The sequence below is a fragment of the Capricornis sumatraensis genome, chromosome 23, assembly GCF_032405125.1.
Source record: "Capricornis sumatraensis isolate serow.1 chromosome 23, serow.2, whole genome shotgun sequence".
Taxonomy (NCBI): domain Eukaryota; kingdom Metazoa; phylum Chordata; class Mammalia; order Artiodactyla; family Bovidae; genus Capricornis; species Capricornis sumatraensis.
In genome coordinates this window covers 23,504,194-23,524,080 of record NC_091091.1, presented here as the reverse complement: position 1 = coordinate 23,524,080, position 19,887 = coordinate 23,504,194, and the positions used below count along the sequence as shown (strand labels likewise).

The window sequence follows — 19,887 nt, the reverse complement described above, 5'->3', positions numbered from 1 at the left end:
CGGGGCGCGTAGGGTGCTGGGGGGACCGGGGAGGACAGACGAGGGGGAGAGCACTGACGCGCCAGCAGGCGAACTCCTTGGGTGCGACTCCCGGAGGCGATGGGGGCTGCAGCGAGGTCTAGGCTCCGCGCCTGCGCAAGGCGCACTGTCCGCCCAGGCCGTCGCCGCGGTGGAGACGGCCGGAGGGTGCCTCGGGGGCCGCGGGGCGCTCAGGGGGCGGGGTGCCGGCGCGCCCTATTCCGGTTCCATTGGCTAATGTCTGTGCCAGTCACAGGTAGGGAAGGCGTGACTTGACAATGGGTCCCTCCTCCCTCTCTCTCCCGGAGTTGTGGGGGGTGTTCCAAGGCTCTTCGCTTCCCCCTAGCGTTAGGAGGAGCCCAGGATTAAATAGAGATATTGGGACATCCTCTGAGGTGCTAGGGACCCAAGAAAGCTTTGGGAAGTGCGCCGACAAAAAGCATGTCACTGTTATGCTAACACGGTGCTCAGAAGGATTTATTTAATTAATTTATTTCTGAAGGATTTAAACATAAATGTAACAATGGATTGCTACAATGGATTGCTACAATGGATTGCTTCCTTCGTCAATGTAGCATTAAAAACGGAATTTTTTAGTTTCTAAGGCACCGGGTTGGAAATTATTTTCCTGCCTGCAATAACTTTACTTATAGTAATGTCTTCCACTCAATAATCTTGAAATTTCAAGAGAAAAGGATAGAAGAGAGTCCTGACTACTGGCGGAAAGTCCTGACTACTGGCTATTAACTAAAGATCCCCACAATATGAAGGAAAAGAGGAAATAATTTATTAGAGAAAAATGCACTGGGCTCCTTAGAAAGCAGTAACACATAATCTCTCAATTCCATTTTCTCATTCATCAGTGTCATTTCTGCTGCTGCCGCTGCTGCTAAGTTGCTTCAGTCGTGTCCGACTCTGTGCGACCCCATAGACGGCAGCCCACCAGGTTCCCCCGTCCCTAGGATTTCTAGCTCCCCATGAAAATTAAAGATATACTAGAGCAGTTCCTGGGCTTCCCTCGCAGCTCAGTCGGTAAAAATCTGCCTGCAGTGCAGGAGACCTGGGTTCGTTCCCTGGGTCGGGAAGATCCTGTGGCGAAGAAAATGGCAACCCGCTCCAGTATTCTTGCCTGGAGAACCCCATGGACAGAGGATCCTAGCAGGCTACAAATCCATGGGATCACAAAGAGTCGGACACGACTTAGCGACTAAAGAGAGAGAGAGAGACAACAGTTCTGAAGCTATTAGATGAAGGATGTTTTAATGACCAAAAGATCATCTATACCAGTAGTTCCAAATGTCAGTCTTCAGACCAATACTAGTATGTTGCCAAGTTTACACCTTTCCAGGAAAAACATGAGAAAATCAACCAAAAATATTTTGTTGATTATTTCCAGTACTTTGGCCACCTGATGGGAAGAACTGACTCATTGGGAAAGACCCTGATGCTGGGAAAGATTGAAGGTGGGAGGAGAAGGGGACGACAGAGGATGAGATGTTTGGAGGCATCACTGACTTAATGGACATGAGTTTGAGTAAGCTCCAGGAGTTGGTGATGGACAGGGAAGCCTGGCGTGCTGCAGTCCATGGGGTCGCAAAGAGTCGGACACGACTGAGCTGAACTGAACTGAACAAAAATATACCTTTTTTTTTTTTCCAAAAAAAGCAAGCCTTATGCAATATACTTTCCTTTGTTCTAGGAATATGTTCCTCAGCTGTATGTATACTAAAATTTCCTTTTATTAGACTAAGAAGGTGGTTCAGTTCAGTTCAGTTCAGCCACTCAGTCGTGTCCCACTCTTTATGACCCCATGAACCACAGCACACCAGGCCTCCCTGTCCATCACCAACCCCTGGAGTCCACCCAAACCCATGTCCATTGAGTTGGTGATGCCATCCAATGATCTCATCCTCTGTTGTCCCCTTCTCCTGCCCTCAATCCCTCCCAGCATCAGGGTCTTTTCAAATGAGTCAGCCCTTAGCATCAGGTGGCCAAAATATTATTGGAGCTTCAGCTTCAAAATCAGTCCTACAATGAACACCCAGGACTGATCTCCTTTAGGATGGACTGGCTGGACCTCCTTGCAGTCCAAGGGACTCTCAAGAGTCTTCTCCAACACCACAGTTCAAAAGCATCAATTCTTCGGTGGTCAGCTTTCTGCACAGTGCAACTCTCACATCCATACATGACCACTGGAAAAACCATAGCCTTGACTAAATGGACCTTTGTTGGCAAAGTAATGTCTCTGCTTTTGAATATGCTATCTAGGTTGGTCATAACTTTCCTTTCAAGGAAGAAGCGTCTTTTAATTTCATGGCTGCAATCACCATCTGCAGTGATTTTGGAGCCCAGAAAAATAAAGTCAGCCACTGTTTCCCCTGTTTCCCTCTCTATCTGCCATGAAGTGATGGGACCAGATGCCATGATCTTCGTTTTCTGAATGTTGAGCTTTAAGCCAACTTTTTCACTCTCATCTTTCACTTTCATCAAGAGGCTTTTTAGTTCCTCTTCACCTTCTGCAATAAGGGTGGTGTCATCTGCATATCTGAGGTTATTGATATTTCTCCCGGCAATCTTGATTCCAGCTTGTGCTTCATCCAGCCCAGCGTTTCTCATGATGTACTCCGCATATAAATTAAATAAGCAGCATGACAATATACAGCCTTGACGTTCTCCTTTTCCTATTTGGAACCAGTCTATTGTTCCATGCCCAGTTCTAACAGTTGCTTCCTGACCTGCATACAGGTGGTAGATGTTTATTAATGCCTTATAGACCCATATAAAAACATTGCAACCTCATATTGTCCAGGGGAAGTGGTGGCAAGTGGAAGGACTAGCCTGTAAAATCCAAACATTCACGAGTTACTGATCAATCCAAACCGAACTACAGACAATACTGAAGACTACATACTTCAGCATGGACTGAGAATCCCTTCAAAGGGTCTACAGATCCAGACGCGAGATTGCAACCATCAATAGGCGTACCCTTCCATTTACCTACAGAAACTACAAAGCCCAGGGTACTGTGCGTCGAAACGCGACGCTCCGTTCCTTAAACTAGGCGGGGTTCCAAAGCAGCCTGGCTCACTAATTCAGGTGCAAGGCATGTTGGGTATTGTAGTTCTTCGAAAGTGAGGTCGGGCCGCTCCCCGGCTGCCCAGTGCCGGCGGCTAGACTGCGCATGCGTGTCAGTGGCGTTAGCGGCGGACCGGGCTGGCAGTTCCTCCCTCGGAAGGAGAGGTTCTTCTGCCATGGAGTCCTACGATGTAATCGCCAACCAGCCTGTCGTGATCGACAACGTGAGTTGCATCCCCCTAGCAGGGCTTATGCTCTCCTCCCCGAAGGGATCGCTTCCCGTGTTTCAGTCTGGGCTGCCGGTTCTTTGTCACTGGCCCGGCCTGTCAGGCGGGTTCAGCCGCCGCCGCCTCTCTCCTCCCTCGAACCGAAGTCCGCAGATAGGGCGACCAGCTGGCCAGCAACCATGAGATGGAGAACCTTGGGAGGGATAAAGGGAAGGGTTATAGTCCTAGCAGGGTCCTTGGGCCCTTGACTCGAGGGTCCTTAACCGCTCTGTGAGCCCCCGGCACCCGCCCCTCCCCAGTTTTCGATAACTCTATTGGCTGCTCTGGCTGTCCATCTTGACCGCTGACCCCGCCTCTGGGCCTTGCCGGATGGGGGCAGCCTTCTGCAGTGATTGGCTCGTTCCTTTGTCGTTCTTCCGGGCCGCCATAGTGTTTCCTCTTTCTAAGGGCGGTGCGGTGCACGAGGGCTGTTGTGATTGGTTTCGGGGACTCCCAGTGGAGGGGGCAGACCGGCTAGGGCGGCGGGTGGAGCAGGGCTAAGTTTCCTTCGGTCCCAGCCGGCAGGGCGGCTTGGCGGTGTATCTGGGTGGGGTCCGAGAGTGTGATGCCAGAAATGGCCTGAGGATTTCAGTTGCTTCTGTGATTATAAATTATACCGTTAATAAAGGTCGAGAAGAAAGGAGAATGACAAAGCAAGCGGGGAGGTACCTTCCTCTTTGAAACGCCTAGTTGCTGGGGGTAAAAATTACTAAACATACTTGCCAGGCGCTCCAGCGCTTACACGGAGGGGTTAGCATACATTCCAGTTGGATCTTCACAAGGTGAATAGTTAAGGCAGGAATTTTGATCCTCGTTTTACAAATGAGAAAACTGAAGCGCAAAAATGTAAAGTGAGCCCAAGGTCGCACTTTAATCCAGTGCTTTATCCGTTATTCATCCTGATAGTACCTACGCAAATGTATCAATAGTCACAAATCGAAAGAATCTAAATATAGCTCTTATTTTTGGCGGAAGGAGGCAGTTATTTAAAAAGTGGATGTCTGTCTTCCATTCAAAGGTTTAGTCCAGCGGAGATTGGTTGCTACCTTTCTAGTCCCCTCTGAGTCCCGCTACTAAGGCAGAATTGCGAATTCGCTCTGTCCTAAGCTGACTCAGATTCGGTTTCTTGATTCAGTCCTTGGGACCGTTGGCACTTGCAAGGTCCTTTCGTTTGCATCATCTTATTCAAGCTTCAACACTGATAGGTAGATAGGGCTCGAAATATCCAGAAAAATGAAACGTGAAAGGTTAAATAACAGTATTCAAACCACCTGGCTTATGAATTGAAGAGCCAAGATTCAATTTGAGATTGAATTCTTAATTCCTCACTTCTTCCAAGGAAAGGTGCTTCTTTAGCTAGCTTTCTTTCCTTCTCTCCTGGAAAAAGGTTGAGCTCAGTGAGACATCTCATTTTGGGGAGGATCTGATCGGCGGGCAGGGCAGGGAGGGTCGCGGATCTCCTTCCTTGGGCTATTGAATCCGGGTGGGAAAAGATGCTTGGTAGTCCTTCATTTTTCCTTAGTCTCTCGTTCCCCAGTTTCCTCCACACAGACAGTATCTAGGGCCTGGCACCACTAGGTGCACACTGGATTTTTAATTTTTATGGGTGGGGGGGATTAATGGCTGAAAATCTTGCACAGTAACAAAAATGTCCCTAAATAAAAGGATGGGAGGAAGGACTAGTTACTGCATAAGGTTGAGCAGGACTCTTTGTTCTTGATGTTAATTTTCAGAGAACACTACTATTTCTATCTTCAGCCAGTTTGTGTATGCTTCATGTGCCTTTTTCTTGGTTTTAAAAAGAAAGAAAAAATAGAAATTAACAATTTCCTGTTTTCATCAGCAGTGCAAAAAGAGCAGTCTGTCCATCCCACCAGACCTTTTGCTTCTAGAATTGTTGGGCTGCAGTGCTATCTCCAACCATTTTCTTTATGTCACTTAAGCAAATGCTTCTTAGTTCCTTCTTTCTCATTCTTGAGAGTGTATTTGAAATGCATCAAAGCAGCGGTACCTTTTCAGTTTGAATACTTAAGGAATAGACTTGTTTTTTCTCTGGGAAAACATTTCCTTTATTATGCCAGCAATCTCACCAAAAGGTGAAGTAGGAGAAACTTAAGTAATTTTCCCACTAGATCATTTAAAATATTTGAGCCAGCTTTATATTATGAGGATAACGTGTCTCTAGCAGATTTAACAGCTCCATAGTTTACCATGCTGCCATATTTTTATTTCTGGGCTAAGTAGAGTGTAATTAAAAGACAGAAGAACAAAGAAAGCAAGGAAAAGAGAGAACAGCCCCATTATCAGTTCACAGCCTTTCCTAGTCTTAAGGCAATTGTTGACCACCCTTTTCATAGAATTCTGGGACCAAACCAATTCATCAGAATTTAATGAAGATGGAAGGGTGTGTGTATGCATATGTGCACATGCGATTTAATGATTACAACAAAAAAAAGTGATGAGTATTTTAAAAAACTAAACATGTTGTTCTTCCCAAAGTCATATCACAGATAGTAGTACAAGAATGAGAAGGGCCACTTCCAGGACTACAACACTTTAATAGGAATACTATATTCTGAACTCAGATCTTTGGGAGGTTAAATACTTCCATTAAATGAATCAACACTATGGTCAATCTTAAAATTATCTTTTCTGGCTATAATATGTGGGCCTAAATGCAGGAATAATATCAGATCTCTACAAGTTTTTCAAGCTAAGAGTTTTACTGTTTTGGGGGGTCATTATGTTTCTTCGGCCCCCTTTTTGAAAAGTGAGATTCTTTATAAACACACGGAAAAGTTCAAAGAGGTATATAACGAGCACCTATGTAGCATGTGTCCTCCACCTTGATTTAATAAATGTTGTCATTTGCCAAATTTGCTTCAGATTTTTTTAGGACATAAAACATTACAGATCTAATCGAAGGCTCTTTGTACCCATCCATAATCCCACCCTTTCTGGCCCATACATAACCCTGGAAGCAAACCTCACTGTAAAATTAATGTGCTCCTTTCTTTCTGATTTTATGGACACATGTATTTTATAATGTGTGTATATACAGTATTTATGTTTTTAATTTTTACTTAGCTGCTATCATCTTACTTGCTAGCTGTCCTTATTCTGGTGGTGGTGGTGGTTTAGTTGCTAAATCGTGTCTGACTCTTTGTGACCCCCATGGACTGTAGCCTGCCAGGCTCCTCTGTCCATGTGGTTTTCCAGGCAAGAATACTGGAGTGGGTCGCCATGCCCTTCTCCGGGGGATCTTCCAGTTCAGGGACTGAACCCACAGCTCCTGCACTGGCATCCTGATTCTTAACTGCTGAACCACCAGGGAAGCCCTTCCTTAATGTAAAAAATTTCAAATGAAAACAAAAGGAGGGGAAATGTTATAACAAACATCCATGTATCCATCATCTAACTGTAATAGTTATCAACTCTTGACCAATGTTTTTAGCTACATACCCACCCACTTCCCTCTTTCACAAACTTTTAAAAACATAACCAGTATACTATTATCAAAGCTAATAAAATTAGCAGTAATTCCTTAATATCATCAAATATCTAGTCAGTGTCAGTTCAGTTCATTTCAGTTCAGTTGCTCAATCGTGTCCGACTCTTTGCGACCCCATGAATCGCAGCACGCCAGGCCTCCCTGTCCATCACCATCTCCTGGAGTTCACTCAGACTCACGTCCATCAAGTCGGTGATGCTATCCAGCCATCTCATCCTCTGTCGTCCCCTTCTCCTGCCCCCAATCCCTCCCAGCATCAGAGTCTTTTCCAATGAGTCAGCTCTTCGCATGAGGTGGCCAAAGTACTGGAATTTCAGCTTTAGCATCATTCCTTCCAAAGAAATCCCAGGGCTGATCTCCTTCAGAATGGACTGGTTGGATCTCCTTGCAGTCCAAGGGACTCTCAAGAGTCTTCTCCAACACCACAGTTCTAGTCAGTGTCAAATTTCACTAATTTTCTCTCTCTTCTTTAACAGTTTGTCATCAGCTCTTAAGATCTGTTGATTTGCTTAAGTTTAAGGGACACTAGAATTAGCTGAGGAAATGAAGTCAGTGTATTTATTTAACACCATCACTTGTGGTATGACTTTCAGCCTGTTGGTTGTACAACTGCAGTGAGAATCCTCCCTAGTTTGGTGGAGAGGGAAGAGAAGGTGGCTTATAGATTACACTCAATTATGTGTATTTTGAGAGCCATGGATGTGCTTCACAAACTGGAAAGAATGTCCAGAATAGGGGTCTCAAACTCAATGCCTGGGGAGGCCAACCAGATACATTAAAAAGGCGGAGGGGGGGCAAGGGGATGAGGAGAAGGTAGTCTTAATAAGTGAGAAATCTGAGAGGTGCATTGAGCATGTTTGACCAAGGTTTCCAGCAGGTTATCCCCATGCAGGAATGCAGGCCCAGTGTTACCAGATTTTCTCATTTTTCAAGGGAAATCAGAAGTGTTAATTTCATATGCAATCTCTAGTGGTTTTTAATTTTTAATTTTTTTTTTTGGCCACACCAGGTGGCATGTGGGATCTTAGTTCCCTGACCAGGGATCGACGCCTCACCCCCCTATGTTGGAACCATGGAGTCTTAACCACTGGGGCACCAGGGAAGTCCTGCAATCTCTAATTTTTAACTGTTGGAAGTTAATGTAAAAGTAGTATGTGGTCTGTGGAGACAGAAAGTATGTCAGTGGTTGCCTAGGTGGGGGTTAGTAAGGATGGAGAGTGGCTGCTAATGGGTACAGGGTTTCTTGGGGGGATGATGAAAAGTTCTAAAATTAGGTTGTAGTGATGATTGTTCAGCTCTGTGAAAATACTAAGAACCATTAGATGATGCACCTTAAATGGGTAAATTGTGTGGTATGTGAATTTTATCTCAAAGTTGTTTTTTAAAAACTACTTTGTGGACTAAACAAACTATGTCTTTGGGCCAGAATGGGCTACCAGTGTCCTAGAATCTGAGGCTCCACCTCACAGCATTAAATGGCAGACAATTAGCCTTCTTCCCAGCATGTTAAGAATAATCAGTGCTTAGGGTAAAGTTGCCCAAGCCACAGGGTCGATAGCCAGCAGGTACTACGAGAAACATGCTGAGGAATTTGCTATTTGTTTGCCTGTACCAGAAGGAAAATGGTCAGAGTTGGCTGGCAGCAGACTTGAGTTCCAAAAATCAAATATTTAATGAGATTACTTTTTCAAATGTAGGCATTTGTTTCAAACAAGGCATTTATTTACTTGGTTTTGACAGAGTGAATAACAAAGAGTGGCAGCTCATTTGCCAAGTATACAGTTCCTAGTTACAAATACTATTAAAGAAATTGACATGACCCCTTTGTATGCTCTCTTATGGCTTGAGCAGAATAGAGGCAACTCAGCCACTTGCCTTGTCCCCACCCCATTTTTCACCTGACACTTGGCCTGCCAAGCCAGCTCATGAGGCTGCAGGGACAAGCTGGGTCTGGTTCTACCTGTGTATCATTCCCAAGACTGTCTTCACCTTCCCTGTACCACCTCTGCCTGGGGCTTTGGGCATTCCAGCTGCTCATTCAGGTTCCATACTTTCAGCTTCATCTGCCAATCGTTTGAGCTTGGTTTTCATTTTAGTTAGCCAGCATCTAGCCAAATACCCTGCAAATGTCAGATACCACTGATATACAAAGTCTCTGATCTCAAGGAATTTGCACTGAAAAGAGACAAAAGTGTAAACCATAAATTAGAATAGAAAGCAGAATGAAATTCATGCTACCTAGTGAACAGGTAATGGTGATTTGGGGAAGGTAATAGGAAGAGGATAACAAATTCCAACTGGAGATTATCCTTCAGGAGGAAGGCAATGATATTTGAACTGGGCCTGTTATATTCTTGCTGGGAAGGACAGGGAGAAAGAAAAGAACCTAATGTTTTAATCTGCCTTGTCACTCAAACTCTAGCTCTCTTGTTAGTAAACTCAAAATCAAATCTCCAGGAAAAGCATCTCTTAGAAATATGTCAGAGAATCCCTGGTGGTCCATCGGCTAAGACTCCATACTCCCAAGGCAAGGGGCCTGGGTTCAATCCCTGGTTGGGGAACTAGATCCCACATGCCACAACTAAAAGATTCCACATGCCACAGCTAAGACCTGGTGCAGCCAAATAAATATTTTTTTTTTAAAAAGTATCAGTCTCAAAAAAAAAAAAAAAATCTAGAGTCTGAAGCACAGATTTCATCATTTCTCATTTTCAGCTCCTACCAGGAGATCCAATTAGTCTGTTAGCATCACCGCACCCAGATGAAGGCAGTGGGCAATTATCGGAAGCCTGAGCTAACAAGTTCCCCAAATTCTCTTGTACGATGTTCTCACTAGCTGCGCCACTGTCCCCAAGCCCTTGGGTTTGCAGTAGGATAGTCCACCCTCCTTCCCAGTCTTTCAGCTCAGTTTACAGCTGTAGCTTTTCCAGGCTCCTTGCTGTTCTGCCCAGACCGATGAGTTTGCACATTGTCTCCTGTTTTTTCTGTTGGCAGAAGTTCCTGCTGTCTTAGAGAACTGGCTTGCCCTGCTCTCCCCCAATACCTCTTTCCCTGTCCTTCAACCACTTCTTACCTCCTCCCTTCTCCCTCGCTAGGATCAGTCACCTGCCCCCTCACCCTGCTCTTATAAAAAAGCAGGAATAAAAAAGATAGATGGATCCAGGGGTGTTGCTGGGAAGCCTTTGGTACCAAGGTAACCTTGGCTATTTAGCATCTCCTGATGTGTTTAAAGCTTGTGTGTTCTGGAAACATTACACTCCACCCCAGGAGAAGTTGTCGACAGGCAGCAGGAGATGGCTTGCTGCACCTGGAGCTGGAACTGTGTTGGGGGTGGAAGGACAAGGGTACCTGGTGTAGTGGTAGAAGAATTAAGAAGGAAGAGAACACGGTGATCTGCAGGCACCATCAAGCCTCAACACCTGTCCTGCATGGTGCTGATGTCCAGAATCAATGTTTACTTTGGCTGGGCCCACGTGGTACCAGAGATGACGGTGGGAGATGGCAGATTCTTCTCAGAGTGCTTAAGGGCTCTTCTGCTCTTGACTCTCAAGAGACCAATGAGCACAGCAAAGCACAGTGAAAAGGCAAAACAACTACTGCAGCCCCCCGCAAATCCCTGTAACTTGCCCCTGCAGTCAGAACCGGACGACACACGTCATATGGGAGTTAGCTTCGAGTATGGCAGTGCTCTCAGGGTGTGTCTGTCATAGAGGCCCTGGAGGGCAGGGACAGTTCAGGTCTGAGCTGGGAAGGTAGCTTAGACGCGCACTCCCTGATGGTTTAGCAGAATTGTGTGCCCTTCCCACCTCGGTTGTGTTTCTAAACTTGACTGCTTTGTGTTTCTAGGTACTTTCCTCTTCTGTCCTCAAGCCTTTTCCTTTTCTTCCCTTTATTAATATTATTTTTAATTCCAAAAGTAAACATGTTCAATGTAGAAAAGACGAAGAATACATAAAAATCAAATAGAGTGTGCAGTAGAAATTCCCCTCACCATTCCTAGCCCCAGTGCCCTCCCTTTGCCATGCATTCACTGTACAAATCCTCATATGAGTGGATATATTACACCTAAATATAAGGTCCTTTCTCTTCCTGAAACAAAGGTGGGACCATATTATACATACTGTGTGATATGAATCTCCTCTTGTTTTTGTGATAGTCTGACTTCTTTTTCTCTCCTCAGGGATCCGGTGTGATTAAAGCTGGTTTTGCTGGTGATCAGATCCCCAAATACTGCTTCCCAAACTAGTAAGTCATTCTGTAGCTTAGTCAGAAGCTTGTAAGGCTTGTCAGTTTTGTTATGATGTCAGCCCTCCATCTTTTAGGGGGAAAGGATCTCTCATTTAGGTCAGTCTTGGTATTCAAAACAACAACAACAAGCAAGGGACAAGAGCTGGCTTTTGGAGTAAGCAAACGTTGCCTGCATGGTACAATTGAGAGGCAGGTTTTTTTTGTTTTTTTGTTTTAATCTGATGCCAAAAATGTTATCATTGGTGACTTACTGCTTTGGATGACAGTCTCATAATGGAATCTTCTTAAAATTCTCCTGTCATACAGAATGGAATTTGACATTAAACCATACCTACCATTCTAGGGAGAATGAGTCTTTTTCTCAGCTCTTTCTTACTAAGGCAGAGATGCTGCAGGCAGGAAAAGGGCACAGACACCTGGGAAAGGGGTCAAAGCAGTGGAGAAAGGAGGAAGGCCATCTCCCAGTTACAGCATCACAGTTGTCCTTCATAGAAGGCCTGGGCAGGAGGCTAAGGATACAAAAACTTTTTGAGTTAATCATTCTAAATGAATTCTTGTTTCCTTGTGTCTCTTCATCTGTACATATATCGGGGAAAGTGAAGAACTAGGGATATTGAATCCTCCCGAATTTGATAACTTATAAATATAATAAATATATGAAATAGTATACTAATGAATAAATACAAAAAAAAAGTTCATTATAGAAATTGTGGGAAGTGCATTCCTCAGTGACAGCCAAGTAGAATGGAGTATATTTCTTCCCATCCAAGTACATGCGTTCGTATATCTGTCCTGTGTTCTGTCATGAAGTGAGGAGTGACAGTCTTCCCCGCCCTCTTTTGCAGTGTGGGCAGACCCAAGCACGTTCGTGTCATGGCAGGCGCCCTCGAAGGTGACATCTTCATAGGCCCCAAAGCCGAGGTAATCCCACGTCCTACTGAAGAAGCCTCAACCCAGCAGGGGACCTTCCCTGTTCCCCACGCAGGCAGTATCCGACAGAGGGACATGAGTAAAAGAAACAATTTCCTCTTGAAATCTCCCCTTTCACTCTCTCATTCTAAAGAGAATAAACCTAACTGGTTTATTTCTCCCAGGAACAGCCTCTGGTTTTGGAAAGGAAATATCTGGAACCCCACTTTGGGAAACAGAGACCAGTCCAGAAAAAAGGGCTTTTGCCTTCCTTCTATCACTATGTTGCCAAAGATCAAATGAACTGGCTTGGTTATTTTTTGGCAAAAGTGATTGAGGGGAGATCCTGGCTGGGGTACCCTGGGGATAAGTTAATTAGCACAGTTTGGCAGAGCCCTCGGGCAACTTCTAGAAGCAGAACAGCAGAATCTTTGTTGCCAACCTTGGCTGCAGATGCCAGGAGATTGTGTCCTGGGACCAGACAATGAGGAGGATGCCACCCAGGGGCCCACAGAAAGGCAGAAGCCCTCTGCTTTGCCAGCTGGTTGGGCATTGAGCATAGTTCACAGCATACAGTTTAGGGACTTGGAGGATGGGTGGGTCCACCCTTAGTCATGGGTGTGGATTGTGGGGTCCACCCGGCAGTCCTGCTGAGAGGCTGGCTGCGGCTGCAAGCACTGCTCTCCGCCCCCAGGAGCACCGAGGGCTGCTCTCCATCCGCTACCCCATGGAGCACGGCATTGTCAAGGACTGGAACGACATGGAGCGCATCTGGCAGTATGTCTACTCTAAGGACCAGCTGCAGACTTTCTCAGAGGAGGTGAGGGTCCTGTGTGTGGGGCGCCATGTGGGCCATGCAGAGCAGACAGAAGCCCTACCCCAGGCATGAGGCAGATGACAGCAATAACTGCCTTGAGCGTTCGTGTCTTATGTTCTAGGCATCAGGCATGTGCTTTTCAGACATGTTTGCCTTTAATCTTCACAGCATCCCTATGAGGCACAGGTAGTATTATTATCTCCATTTTGCAAACAAGGGAACAGAGGTTCAGAGAAGCCAGATGGTGTTTCCGCGATCACCCAGTGAAGAGTGGTAGAGCCGGGGTTCCAACCCACACCTTTCAGACCCCAGAGCTATATATACTCTAGTTTCCAAGGAAGGAACTCTCAACTCAGAAACACAAAGGAAGGTGCTGACTAGGCTCATCAGAATTGCCAGGAGAGGGATGTATTCTGTTTTTTAATAGTATAATCAATAATGATATTTAATTTTCTATTTTGGAAAAAAAAGTTTAAAGTATTACTTTTATCAGAGTAATTCCAAATATAGAGTTTAGCAAAATCTTGACATCTGGAGCTATCCAGAAGGTACAAGGGCCTATGTAAGAATCTTGGAGGACAAGAGGGTAGTAGAAGGTGAGGATAGAATGACACTTTAACGGGGGTATGAATTTGGAAAGTTGAGAAACTGGCTTGGGTGGCAGTAAGTGACCAGCCCACCAGCCCTCTTTTTAGAGAAAGGCTGACAAAGTTCGTGTGGGCTCTCCAGCCAGCCACGCAGTACTGATGAGGGCTGGGAATCTGTCCTCACCCTGATGGCTATCCGGGCATCTTTCACCAGCATCCTGTGCTCCTGACAGAGGCGCCTTTAAATCCACGGAAAAACCGGGAACGAGCTGCTGAAGTTTTCTTCGAGACCTTCAACGTGCCAGCCCTTTTCATCTCCATGCAAGCTGTGCTCAGCCTGTGAGTAACAGCTGGCTGGCGAGCCTAGCCCCCAGGGGGAAGCAGTCCTTTGGCAGAATCGAGGCTGGCCCTGCTGTGGGTTGGTGCAGAGCTCCTTAAGCACCCCTGCCAGGGACGGTAATGGATGGTGGGAAAGGGAGCATCTCGCAATCTCGGCCCTCCCTGCTGGTCTGGTGCCAAAGGCTCTCCGCTGAGCCTTCTGGGAAGGCCACGTGCTGCAACTGCTCTCCCTGCTGGCCCCTGCAGTGAGTTCAGGTGTTTTTTTCAGGGCCTACTTGAGCCAGGCGCTGTGCAAGGCTGGTGATAGGCTCGTGATGAAAACACCCCCGTCATCCTGTCTTGCTCCCCCTGCCTCCCACCAGGGTTAGGTCTGCTGCCAAGACCATATATTGGTAGCCTGCAGATGGCATGTTTGATCCCGCTAAAAAATTGAGAGCCAACCTTTAAAAATTGGGACATTTCCTATCAAAATAAAAATTTCTGACTTCTCTGAAAAAAAAAGGGAAGATCTGATAATGCCGGGCCCGCATTCCTCTAGAGCAAAAATCAGCAGGAGCTGAAAGAAAATCACAGCTGCCATTTTAGATAGGGTTTGGAAACCTGACTTCACCACAGCCTTCTCCATTGCCTGTTATCCAACACGAAGGCTGAATGTCAGGTGCTGTTTATGAAACATTATGGTTTTTTTCCCCCTCATATCACAGAAATTTATGTCTGTACCCTTGTCCTTACCAAGAGAAAAACTTAAGGACAGACCTAGAGGGCCAAAAGCTAGTTGGTTGGTTGGTTGGTTTTCCTTCTTTAACATTTTGGCAGCATTGCACAGCATGTGGGATCTTAGTTCTCCGATTAGGGATCGAACCTGGGCCCCCTGCATTGGGAGTGAAGAGTCTTAGCCATTCCACCAGGGAAGTCCCCCAAAGCTAGTTTTTTATGCAAGTGAAAATATTCCTATTTTCTTTAATTCATTCACTTTTCTTGCCTGACCCCTGAGTTTTTTCCTCTTGTCTAGAGAGTAAAAACTGTCCCTCAGGCTGGGTCCCTGAAGCAGTGGAAGGGCAGGCCGTCTCCTGCAGCTGGAGGGCCTGTTCTTCTGGAGGAGTGGCCAAAGGGGTGCGTGGAGAGGCTTGGCTCCTTTCCTTCAGACATTCCAGGCTTGCTTGCTTCAGTGCTCAGGCTGCCTCATACTCAGTCCAGTCGGAGGCTTCTGGAGAAGGCAGGCCCCAGCTTCAGTTCAGTTGACCTTGAACTCTAGCAAGAAGTGAGAGTCTTCCCAGAGTGAGGAGGCAGGGGTGAGTGATGGTGTGCCTCCTGTGCTTCAGTTATGCCACCGGCAGGACCACGGGTGTGGTGCTGGACTCAGGGGATGGCGTCACCCATGCCGTGCCCATTTACGAGGGCTTTGCCATGCCCCACTCCATCATGCGCATCGACATCGCTGGCCGAGACGTCTCTCGCTTTCTTCGCCTCTACCTGCGCAAGGAGGGCTATGATTTCCACTCATCCTCTGAGTTTGAGATTGTCAAGGCCATAAAAGAAGTGAGTGCTGCCCCCATGGGCCCAGGTCTGGGAGAGGGAACGGGAACAGCAGCCAGGACCTCACTGACCTGGAGTGAAGAGTGGCTAAACTCCTACCCTGGAGATGGGTCTCTGTCCTTCCCGACCAGGCCTCCTGGAGGCCATGTGATCTCCAGCCAGTCCCCTCACCCTGAAGGACTGACCTTCCAAAGTGCTGCCATCTTGTGGGCTAAAGGGAGCTGCCTATATTTCCTAAGCTGGGTGATAAGCACACCCATGCTCATTATGTTTTTTATACATCATGTACAAATTACACATGTTCTTTTAGACTCTTGAAGAAGTCAGACTGCTTTTTTTTTTTTTAAGTAAAATGAACCCTCCTATCATCTACGGCTCCTGGGAGACCTCTGAGCTGGGTAGGCAGGGCCCAGAACCATACAAGTAGTAGGAAAAAGACACCTGAGTCTGAACTAAGATTAAGCCGAGTTGCCACGCTTGGCCCCCAGGAAGGTGGAGCAGGTGGGGACACATATCCTAAGAAGGGGTGGGGAGGTTTGGGTCAGCTTCACTGGGTGGCACTTAGGATATGCAGCACTCATGACCTTTAGGACAGTCACTGCAATGGATGGGGACTTTGACCAGGGAGGCACCAGCTTTCCAGCCAGCCTGACTTGTGCTTGGTTCTCCAGAGAGCCTGCTACCTGTCCATAAACCCCCAGAAGGATGAGACACTAGAGACGGAGAAGGCGCAATACTACCTGCCCGATGGCAGCACCATTGAGGTAGGTGGCGGGGCCTCTCCCCTCGGGTCCCCAAAGCACTGAGCCCAAAGAGAACTCCCCGTGGGGAGGCAGGGGTCAGGTGCACCAGTCCTTTTACACCCTCTGCCTGGAGCAGTGTAGCTGTTGAGCTGCAGCGTCTCCTGCAGGGTGAGGTGCCAGGGACCTTGCTTCTCCTGTGTGGAGGGGAGGAGGTGTTCCCCTGTGGGATTAGAAGGCTGATGTGTAGTGCTATCCTTAACCACTCAGGCACAGTAGAGAGTGAATTCCAGCCTCCTGGACCTCCACCGATAGGAGGAAATTTCCACAAATGAATGAATCTATCAAGTTTCTTGGCTAGAAAATGTCAGAGCTAGGATTAAACACAGGAGCTTCCTGTCTCTAGTTTCCCAGGAGCGCTGGTTTTTCCTTTATGTTCCCAGGAGCCCTATCTTTGTTTGTTGTGGCTCTTGACATACAAAGTCTTCCCTGAGTATGGCCTTCAGAGCCACCTGGTTATTAAGCCCTGGGCAGAGGGACCTGAGCCTGAGACGCTTGCCCCCCCACCCTGCAGATTGGTCCTTCCCGATTCCGAGCACCTGAGCTGCTGTTCAGGCCGGACCTGATCGGCGAGGAGAGCGAGGGCATCCACGAGGTGCTGGTGTTTGCCATCCAGAAGTCTGACATGGACCTGAGGCGCACGCTGTTCTCCAACATTGTCCTCTCGGGTGGCTCCACCCTCTTCAAAGGTTGGGCTTTGCTCTCAGGGCCCTACCCCAGGAAGCTGCCATGTCCTGCTGGGGCCAGGGGACTGACGTGAGATTCTCCCTTCCTGCCTATTCAGGTTTTGGTGACAGGCTATTGAGTGAAGTGAAGAAACTGGCTCCGAAAGACGTGAAGATCAGGGTAGGAGTATGCCAGGGGGTGGGCGAACTGGGCTGCCAAGGGTCTGGAGCACCGTGTGGCGCAGCCTCCCCTCCTGCTCTGCCCAAGATTTCCAGGCACCATCAGGTGGCTCCCAGCTTCTACTGTGCCCCTGAGGCCTGCTAGAGCGGGGGGACCCATCCTCATGATGGGTCTTCACCAAACGGGGCAGTTCTGATCCCCAGATGCGGCAGGATGCTAGACATGCCGTCTGTCAGGAAAGCTAACACTGACAGGAGCTTGCCTTCAGCTGCTCCCCCGTGACACAGTCCAGGACCTCAGTGACTGCTGAGAGGACTTGGCCTGCCTGAGGAAGGAGGGATCCTAAGTGGAGGAGTGTGGTGCCTGCCATGCAATCTGCTCCCCACCAGCTCCCAGCAGAGCTGGATCTTGCCTTCAGATAGCCCCTGCTTCCCTGGGAGCCATAGGTACTTTGGGTTGCAAGAAGCCTGTTTCTCCAGATGAGTGTCAGGCTGACCATGGTACCCCCCAGAGAGGCCACAGGGACAGAATTTAAAGGTTGTTGTGTGAAATGTATCCACTGACTCTCACTGGGGCCGAGATGAGTATTGGACGGGGAAGGGGGGGAGGACGGCCATCTCAGATTCCTCTTTCTACCCACCCTGGCAGATATCTGCACCACAGGAGAGACTGTATTCCACATGGATTGGGTGAGTAGCTCTTCTGGGAGTAAGAGTGGAACACTCTTATTGCAGAGGCATTGATTACGCCTCACCACCCCAGGCCTTTGATTAAAAGCCTGTTCTGGTTTGACCCCAGGGGGACTGGCTGGCTCCACAGATACCCACTCCCTGTCTCTGACATGATTCCTTTGGATTCCCTCCATGCCAGGGGCTCCATCCTCGCCTCCCTGGACACCTTTAAGAAGATGTGGGTCTCTAAGAAGGAATACGAGGAAGATGGTGCCCGGTCCATCCACAGGAAAACCTTCTAATATTGGGACATCGTCTTCACCTCTCTCTGAAGTTAACTCCACTTTAAAACTCGCTTTCTTGAGTCGGAGTGTTTGCGAGGAACTGCCTGTGTGTATGAATGTGTGTGTGTGGGTATGAACGTGTGCACATATGCGAGTGCCGTGTGGCCCAGGGATCCCAGGATTTCAGGGCCTGGAAAGGACAATGAACTACCCATAATGGCGATGGCCTGAGACCTGGGGTTGACCACTAACTGGCCCCTGACAGGAAAGAGTGCTGGCAGAGGGCCCTGCTCTGTCAGCCGGGCCTTTGTCTGGCTGTGTGGGACTATGTTTACTACCACAGGGAGACAGAGAGGGAGGTAAACCAACCCCGGGGACACTTGCTGCTGCCCATCCTAGGCTGGGCCAGCCCCACCCCCTGTACCCAGGGTGCCCTGCAGCCTCCCCTTGTTCATCATTCTGCTCTCGATGCCTCTTGATCGTGGACTGAGGCCTGAGTCCAGGGTTGAGTTCTTGTCTGGTCTTGTTGCAGTTCGGGTTTAGAAAGCTGGAGAAGCACTCCAGGAGCTGTTATTGAGACTTCCCTGTCAGGAGCGGGCAGGATGCCCTCAACTTCACCTGGGGACCAGGACCACACTGGGCATTTGAGGAGGGCATGGAGCGCTACATCTGATCAGTGGCAGGCTTACTGCTCCAACCCCCAACCCCATCCAGGGATCTCGGCAGAGTTTCAGGAGCCTGTTGGCCTCAGGTCCTGTTAAGTTGCTTTCCATCCATCCATGGGCAGTGCCATCTTCAGTTTTATTTATTGAAGTATTTGTTCAGTTAGAGGGCTGGAGAGAGGGAGCTCATTGCCCCGCCCACCACCCTGTTCACACTAATGTTTACAGCGCCTAAGCTTGCGTTCAGGGCCCTGCCACTCCCTGCCAACATGAACTGACAGTATCCATAGGCCTCAGGACCATATGGGATCAGAGGCTACATTCAAAGTCACTCCAGCCTCTTTCTTTCTCCCTCTTCTACTTGCTCACTGCTCTGGAATCAACAGGCGGTTGCTGGTTGGATTTTTCTGAAATAGGAGGCAGAATCACCATTTGGCAGAGGCTCCTGGCAAAGGAGGGGTGTTGGGAATGCCACCTCCTTAGGACCGGAGAAAGAGCCACAGTTAACCAAGCTGCCTTTTCCCGTGCTAGCTGACCCCAGGGGACTAGCTTGTAGAGGCCAGACAGCCCCTGCTGGCTGACTTGTGCCATTCTTGTCTTTGGACTTGTTTGGTCACGGAAGGAGGGGCCAGACCAGGCTGCCAGGAACTGATGGGCTCAGGCTCACTTCCTCTGGTCCAGTGGGGCCAGGCGCCTACCCTGGACTGGGCCGGCCTGGCAGGGGTCCAAAGGCTCTTCAGCCCAGAAGGTGCAAAGCTGGGGCTAGCAGATATTCACTGGCACCCTCACCCATGACACCAACACTTGCCCGACCCCAGATTCCAGGCAGTATTCTCGACCCCATGCCGTCCAATGACCAAAGGCCCTGCCAGGTGTGGGCCGCAGCAGCAGGTGTGTGTGAAAGCGATGTGGCGACCCGCGGACTGCAGTGTGCTTAACCAGCTCACCTCCCTCCTCTTAGCCCAAGCCTGTCCCCTGCACAGCCTCGCACAAACCATGTTGCCTGGTGGGGCCCAGTGTACTTAAATAAACTCGTTCTAATAGACACATCAGCTGGGCCTCTGTCTGTAGTCAGTGCAGGGTGGGAGGAGGGAGGAGCTCTGGGCCCTGAGACTGGGCCTAGTCTGTCCTCTAGAGGGCATGTTGCACCCGCCAGACTTGGCCAGACCTTCAGCCAAGTCCCAGCCTGTCAGGTGCATGCAAAGATGCTGTTGACAAAGAAGCCCAGAGACCAGGCCAGGAACTGAGAGTCCATGCCCTGTACACATGCCCAAGCCCATGGATGAGACTCCACCCACAGTGAGGCCAGCTCTTCACA

General features: G+C 48.3%; 1 protein-coding gene across 3 annotated transcripts; it reads left to right on the top strand.

Moving 5' to 3' along the window:
- The first annotated feature begins 3,219 nt into the window (after positions 1-3,219).
- Positions 3,220-19,600, top strand: ACTR1A (actin related protein 1A). Of its 3 annotated transcripts, none has more exons than XR_011144142.1 (12): positions 3,220-3,317; positions 11,051-11,115; positions 11,964-12,039; positions 12,722-12,847; positions 13,646-13,770; positions 15,093-15,309; positions 15,978-16,070; positions 16,621-16,795; positions 16,891-16,952; positions 17,601-17,641; positions 17,823-18,658; positions 18,956-19,600. XR_011144142.1 is itself a non-coding variant. In XM_068961206.1 (12 exons), the coding sequence occupies exons 1-11, from the start codon at positions 3,270-3,272 to the stop codon at positions 17,923-17,925; spliced, it is 1,131 nt and encodes a 376-aa protein (XP_068817307.1). In that variant the 5' UTR covers positions 3,220-3,269; the 3' UTR covers positions 17,926-17,956; positions 18,440-19,600. The 3 variants fall into 3 exon arrangements, 2 of the variants coding, with proteins under 2 accessions (XP_068817307.1, XP_068817306.1); XM_068961206.1 differs by having other exon boundaries at positions 17,823-17,956; positions 18,440-19,600; XM_068961205.1 differs by having other exon boundaries at positions 17,823-19,600.
- Positions 19,601-19,887: the final 287 nt, after the last annotated feature.

Excerpts from the sequence above, each read along its gene's own strand:
- ACTR1A (XM_068961206.1), top strand. The coding sequence starts at position 3,270 with ATGGAGTCCTACGATGTAATCGCCAACCAGCCTGTCGTGATCGACAAC. Across the intron at positions 16,796-16,890 it reads TGGCTCCACCCTCTTCAAAG|GTTTTGGTGACAGGCTATTG; the intron begins GTTGGGCTTTGC and ends CTGCCTATTCAG. Across the intron at positions 17,642-17,822 it reads CTGTATTCCACATGGATTGG|GGGCTCCATCCTCGCCTCCC; the intron begins GTGAGTAGCTCT and ends CCTCCATGCCAG.